Raw genomic sequence first — 6,721 nt, 5'->3', positions numbered from 1 at the left:
TAATATTCAAAATCCTAAATTGTTTTTCAATTAATGTCCATATATAGCTTGTATCTTCTTATTTGTTAAAAGTATATGAATAATTTTAGAATAAATTTTTTATCCTTGTTTCATTTCATCATTAGAAAGAAACAATATGCATATCAGGTCAAGCAAAGACCTAATAAAATATACAAGACATGATAGGAACAAAAACACTAAATTACGACTAATATTATTTGAATTGGATTAAATCAGTCGGAGTATTGATTTAAAAAAGGATATTGAACTAATTATTCTAGGAACCAGTACAAAACAATAGAATCAGTAGAATAAAATTTTTAATATATTTTATTTTTTATAATTTTTTAATAATTGATTTAATCTAATTTTAAAAACCTTGCATACCATGCCAATATATATTTTTTTTCATGGGTGTAAGAGAAGACTCTATGTTATTCGCTTTTAATCACCATTAATCACAACCTTAACACATATGAGGGTTAATAGGGTCTGATTAATTGGTGTTTATAGCACTAGTTTTAAGCTAAAAAATCATAATTAATTATATTAGATTTTAAAGAGCCGAATGAATTGATTTCACCATCTATGTTTCTTTTTACGAAGTTAGAAAAATTATTCTAAAAGTATTTATAATTTTATATGTTGTGATTAATTAAAAAAATAAATACACATAATAAAAATAATCCAATTTGAACTTAAAATATTAATACTTTTCACTTAATTCAATTTTATTATTTTAACTAAAGTTACGTTTAGATATTATCTTTTTTGTTACAATGTAAAAAGTTAAACTTCAAAGTTCAATCAATAAATTAAATTTTTGTTCCTTAACACTTATCTCGCAACATAACCTTTGAGCAAAAATATAAAATCTGGTTGTACAGCCCATAACCCATTTAATTATAGCATTAACAATCATATTCACTGTTCTTGACACATAAAATATCTTGTCAATTTTTCCCCATCCAATTACAAATCTCTAGCTTTAAATTTGATAATCCCAGCCGCTCAATTAAATCAAGAGCAACTTTGCTATACACGAATTTGCCATATATTTGAAAGGTAGTAGAAGTGACACGTAGTAAGGAAAAGGTTGGAAGAAAAGAGCAGCAGTTGCTTAAAGAAATAAGAATGGTTGGGTGGCAATGTGAAATAGTAGGGGAATATAGAATGCCACACATTTTGGTATCTCATCCCATCATATTTTCAAGAATTACAATTTATGATATGATATGATGGTGATCATTTTGTTGATCATGGCATGGCATATTGATTCTCAGATCCCATCAATTTTAGTGTTAAATTTCTGTCATCCATCCCTTCTACACAAATAACAATTGAAATTCGTACCAACAATACAACAAAATATCTTAGGAACAAATTTGACATTTCACATCCATCAAATAAAGATGAAAGGAATATGATTTTATTCCTCAATTTTTAACATCTATGAACCAAAACCAGTAATTCATTATTGAAAATTTTCATATTTTTTATTTTTTGAAATTATAAATATTCTTTTATTTTTTAAATATATTTTTAAATTTGTTGATTGAGTTGACTTAACAAGTCAAATAATATTAATTCGAGTGTAAATTTACTTTGAAATAAAAAAAAACAAAAAAAAAACAGGCCTAACAAAACAAATAGAATCAATGATACTTTTCCAAAAAAAGAAGAAGAAGAAGTATAATTAAAGATTTTAATATATTTTTACCTTTTTAAAACATAAATCATATGTGTGGGTTTGGTCCTTAATACATGTATTATGGTTTGTTTTGTATTAATTAACTATTTATGCTTTGTTTAATTATTAATGTAATAATATGAGGAAAAGTGCATTTAGGACAAATGTGTTAAAATAGTTGGATATAAAATAATATTTTTTCAAAATAAGTGAACAAAAATTATTTATCTCGATCAGGGTTGCAAAGTATTACCATACAAATCAAAACTAAAACATTTAACTTCAAAACGGAAAAAAAAATTATGCAACTTAATATAATCATAGTAAAAATACTAATTAAGCCATCGGGGCCCTAAAAATAACTTGGGAACAATCAGGGACTAATTTATAATAAAATAGAAAATTTTGAAAAAAATTTAAAAAATAGAAAAACATGGGTCACATGGCCGTGTGACATAGTCCAGGCTGTTCCAGTTACAGAGACAGGTTAGGGATGTTACAAATTTCTTCTCTTTGTTAAAAATTATTTTGAATTTTTATGAAATTTTTATATATTTATTTTTCTGAATATATTTATAAATTTTAAATTATTTGTTGATGTATTATTTTAAAAAAATGGTGTTGTATTAGTATGAAGTATATATGAATTATCACGCAGGTTGTTCGTAAAAGAATGTTTTAGTCAATATTTTTATTTAGAAAATAATTTAATTTTTTTAAAATATTAATAATCAAAATTAGCTTAAAAAATAAGAACAAAATGATAAAAAAATGTAAAAATTAAAGATTAAAATTACTATTATGCTTTCTAAAAAAAACCAAAGACAAAAGGTCCCTTCTGCTTCTATTTCCAAATAACTCAATTCGAATGACTAAAATGAATGTACACTTATCCTGCCATTAACCAAATAAACGGTGAGTGATTAAACCGAAAAACCTTTCTAAGGATGGTGTTATATTTGAGATTTTCTTTTTTCAGTGACCAAATCGAATATTTGTTAAAGTTGGGTGACTTAATGGTGCAGTTTATACATTTGAAAAAAAGAAGAAGACAAAAGCGCTCCGCTGCAACACGCCCACGTGTTGGGTTACTGTCCAGTAAATCGAATGTCTCCTTAAAAGCATTCACAGAAATAATATCTGCTTCGAAATAGATTTTTTAGCAGTGGGTCCCACGCAAGAAAAATATCCCCAAACGCCGAAGCCCATGTTTGACCCCTTATTTTTCATTCATTCTTTTTTCTTTTTTGTAAAATATGAGCCCCACAATCCATGGCTTTCCGTAGGCCACACAAAATAGATTTTTAGATATTTTCCACCTTGGTCGCCGGTCAGATATTTATCACCGTTGGATTAGAATTAGATGCATACTTGATTCAGTTTCATACCGTCCGATTAAAGTTAAGATTATTATTATTATTATTATTTTTTTAATGTTGATTTTAGTAGTTGGGAATTGGACAGATTTTTGATTCTTTGCTTTGCTTTGCTAAGTTCAGAGTTGTAAAAAAAAAAAGTTATAGATTTTAGTGGTATACAAAAAAAGAAGCAGAAAAAAAAAAACTATGGGGGATTTTGTGGTGATGAGTTGCGAGGAAGTGAAGGAGGTGAAAGGTAACAGTGATACAGAGATGGAAAGTGGGGAATTTGAAGGGATAAAGAAGAAGAAAAGGAAGCAGCAGCAAGAAAGTTGTGTCTATGGTGAAGTGGTGAAATGGGAAAGGTGGATGGCTTTAAGGGTTTTGTTGATCGAAGCTGATGATTCAACCAGGCAAATTATAGCTGCTCTTCTCAAGAAATGCAATTATAAAGGTTAGGGCAAATCCTTTTTTTCCCCTCAATTTTATCCCTGAACTATTACTATTTGTTTCTCCTTTTTTTAAAAGCACAGCAAAGGGTGTTATTTGATCTTGGAATTAAGCTGTTTTCAAATAAGAAATTCTTTAGAATTGTTTTATACTACATTTGGAACTGAAAATGGTGCATTTCCCCCCATCTTTTTGAGCAGTTTCTGCAGTTCCAGATGGGTTGAAGGCATGGGAGATGCTGAAGGGAAAACCCCATAACTATGATCTCATTTTGGCAGAAGTGGATTTGCCATCTATATCTGGATTTGCTCTTCTTACACTAATCATGGAGCATGAGCTTTGTAAAAGCATCCCTGTTATAAGTATGATATAAAAAGATACGAATTTGGTAGTAGTTTCTACTATGGGTCCATAACAAACTAACTTAAATCAAGTTTCTTGTTTTGTCATTTTGCGTAAATATTGCAGTGATGTCCTCACAAGATTCAGTAAGCACAGTATACAAATGCATGTTGAGAGGGGCTGCTGATTACCTTGTTAAGCCAGTAAGGAGAAATGAACTGAGAAACTTATGGCAGCATGCGTGGAGAAGACAATCAGTATGCTTTACTTCTTTCACTTTATTTGTAATAGTTTTCCAATTTTTTTGTTCTGATCCTGTTTTGTATCTGTTGTTCGAATCAGTCTATAATTGATGGAAACTTCCCCGGGGATGAGAGCATTGGACGCAAACAGGTTGAAGCTACCTCTGAAAATGATGCTGCAAGACAAACTGATAAAGGAAGTGATACTCAGGTCAGTGCCATTTGAGCTTTGTTGTTTGATTGATCAGTGAATTTCCTGTATATAAGATTTGTCTTACACTTAACCGTGCCATTTAAGATGATATACTATTTCCATAGCGGTGAATTTTTGGTGTGTGGAGTGTTAAAGCTTATATGCTATCTTGTCATGAATTCAAGTAGAGATTTATGTGTATTGAAGAGGTCACTCATGGTCGAAAGGAATTTGTTTTTGTTTTCAGTTTAAATTGAGTACATGAAGTTTACAATAATGCATAATTACTATCTCTTGCAGAGCTCTTGTATAAAGCCGGACATGGAGGCTGAGAGTGCCGACATGGAAACTATCCAGGAATTTTCACACTTGATAAAGGGAAAATCGCAACCAAGTGGATCGCAGATGCATGAAGCTCATGACGGTTTAAATCAGAATCTGCTCATGCATGAGACGAAAACTAGTGGTAAGACAAGATATTTTTGAGTTTTGGCATTGCTTTTCTGCTCAGTAGGAGAACATCTAACCTTTTACAAATGTCTCAATCAAATTTGTAAGCAGTCAATGACTGCAAGGATCCCAACCTGACAACTGCGTACAAGGGTGTTGAACTGGAATGTCAAAGAACGAATACGAATATTTCGGCTGAGGCTGGTAATGCACTTGCTGATTCACCAAGAGAAGCTATTGATTTCATGGGAACATTTAACAGAAATTTCAATTTTTCTTCAATAAATAGCACATGCAAGTTTGATTCTTCTCCACCCTTAGATCTTTCCTTGAGAAGATGTAATAATAATGATTTCAAGGATAATGTTACTCGAGAAAGACCTATCCTCTGGCATCCTAATTCATCAGCCTTTTCAAGGTTGGTTTCTGTTGTATTTTGAAGTGCTTTAGAACAAATGGATTGAGTCGTTTTTCTCTTTTGCGCCGTCTTAAATCCGATAATTTCATCTTTTTGTTGCTAATCATAAATACAGGTACTCTAATAGACTATCACTGCCCCAGCATTCAACACTGACAAGTATCAGTAATAAAAAAAAAGAATCTGGGTCTAATTCCGAGACGATATTGTCCAATATTGTTTCTGAACATGATGCTGCTACTCCTAGTCCCATGGTAACCTCTCAAAGAAACATGATTCCTTCGACTGCAGGAGCTACTGATCAATCGAGGCACACTGAAGTAGCCACATCATGCATGGAACAGAGAGAATGTCCAAGCTCAGTCAACCAACAAGAACCTACCTTTGGTGTGAATCCATTTCATCATTCTAGTCTCGAAATGAATTCCTCTAGACAGTTTTATGACCGGCTTGCGTCTGGAACAAATCAGATGGATCAAATGTTGGATTCCGTCGAAGATAAAGGTCATATTTCTCCTACCGTTAATCAAAGTGGAACCAGCAGCTTCTGTAATGGATCCATTAGTCAACTTAATGGTATTGCATATGGGAGCAGTAGTGCAAGTTATAGCAATGTTGATCAGGTTATTGTTCGAGCTTCTACAGAAAGAAAGAACGATGACAATATTCCTGCGCCTGCTGGAAATTCACACCGTTCTATCCAACGAGAAGCAGCTCTAACCAAGTTTCGATTGAAGCGGAAGGATAGATGCTATGAGAAAAAGGTACAACATTATCATTGTCATCATTGTAAGATCACATACACATGGATCGAGCCACTTAGAAGCAGCAGCTAATATTTCAAATTTACAGGTCCGATACGAGAGCAGAAAGAAACTTGCGGAGCAGCGACCCAGAGTAAAAGGCCAATTTGTTCGTCAAGTACAGGTTGATCATCCTACGCAGACAATTCACTCGATGGCTAGTTACAACATAGAGAAGTGCATGGATTGAAGTTTACAATGGATCTTTAGAATTGGTCGCACTTGCAATTTCAGCCAAACACTAAAGATTCTTTTGTTCATATCTATACTCAAAATTACATTAGTAGTTATTAACACAGTAGGTTACTATGTACTTGTAAAAATCACATTTTGAGCTTAGAGTTCACCCTTAACAGAGTTTGCTTCCCTGGTTTTTATTAGGGTTCTCTGGGACATTCTCTATTTGTTTACTTTTGTAGAGTTGTTCATTCAACCTTGTTATTGTATGAGCCAGAGATCAAACTCGAGACGAGTATCAACCGAAGATTTGAACGCAAATCTTTTGTCACTCTATCAACAGTTCAGTTCACTGTAAGCTAGTAACAATTGACATACAAACTTCGCTGGATACTAATCTAATAATGTCCATGTGGTTACCTTAATCTGGATTTTTCCAAAATATAAATATATTTCTCCTTTTTATTTTACCCCTCATTGTGTCTATTGGAAAAGCTTGTATGTTTCAATTGAAAATTCCAAGCTGCAAAGCTTCTCACTTAAATTTGGGCCAATTGCTCACTTAAGCTCTGACAATTGAGTAGCATCAGAAATGGCC

At 32.2% G+C, this 6,721-nt stretch overlaps 1 protein-coding gene across 4 annotated transcripts; it reads left to right on the top strand.

Annotated features, from left to right (window-relative positions):
* The first annotated feature begins 2,951 nt into the window (after positions 1–2,951).
* On the top strand, positions 2,952–6,444 carry LOC107929466 (two-component response regulator-like APRR5). 4 transcript variants are annotated; one of them, XM_016860896.2, is made up of 8 exons: positions 2,952–3,502; positions 3,699–3,860; positions 3,967–4,097; positions 4,183–4,293; positions 4,576–4,741; positions 4,837–5,143; positions 5,259–5,907; positions 5,996–6,444. In XM_016860896.2, the coding sequence occupies exons 1-8, from the start codon at positions 3,256–3,258 to the stop codon at positions 6,134–6,136; spliced, it is 1,914 nt and encodes a 637-aa protein (XP_016716385.2). In that variant the 5' UTR covers positions 2,952–3,255; the 3' UTR covers positions 6,137–6,444. The 4 variants fall into 4 exon arrangements, with proteins under 4 accessions (XP_016716385.2, XP_040939577.1, XP_016716386.2 ...); XM_016860895.2 differs by having other exon boundaries at positions 3,124–3,502; positions 4,834–5,143; XM_041083643.1 differs by lacking the exon at positions 3,699–3,860 and having other exon boundaries at positions 3,063–3,502.
* The last annotated feature ends 277 nt before the right edge of the window (positions 6,445–6,721 follow it).

Source organism: Gossypium hirsutum, chromosome A12 (assembly GCF_007990345.1).
Source record: "Gossypium hirsutum isolate 1008001.06 chromosome A12, Gossypium_hirsutum_v2.1, whole genome shotgun sequence".
Classification (NCBI taxonomy): Eukaryota; Viridiplantae; Streptophyta; class Magnoliopsida; order Malvales; family Malvaceae; genus Gossypium; species Gossypium hirsutum.
This window is presented reverse-complemented; position numbering and strand designations above follow the sequence as displayed.

Coding starts and splice junctions, on each gene's coding strand:
- LOC107929466 (XM_016860895.2), top strand. CDS start 3,256: ATGGGGGATTTTGTGGTGATGAGTTGCGAGGAAGTGAAGGAGGTGAAA. Junction 3,861..3,966: donor TAAAAGCATCCCTGTTATAA/GTATGATATAAA, acceptor TAAATATTGCAG/TGATGTCCTCACAAGATTCA. Junction 4,742..4,833: donor GCATGAGACGAAAACTAGTG/GTAAGACAAGAT, acceptor CAAATTTGTAAG/CAGTCAATGACTGCAAGGAT.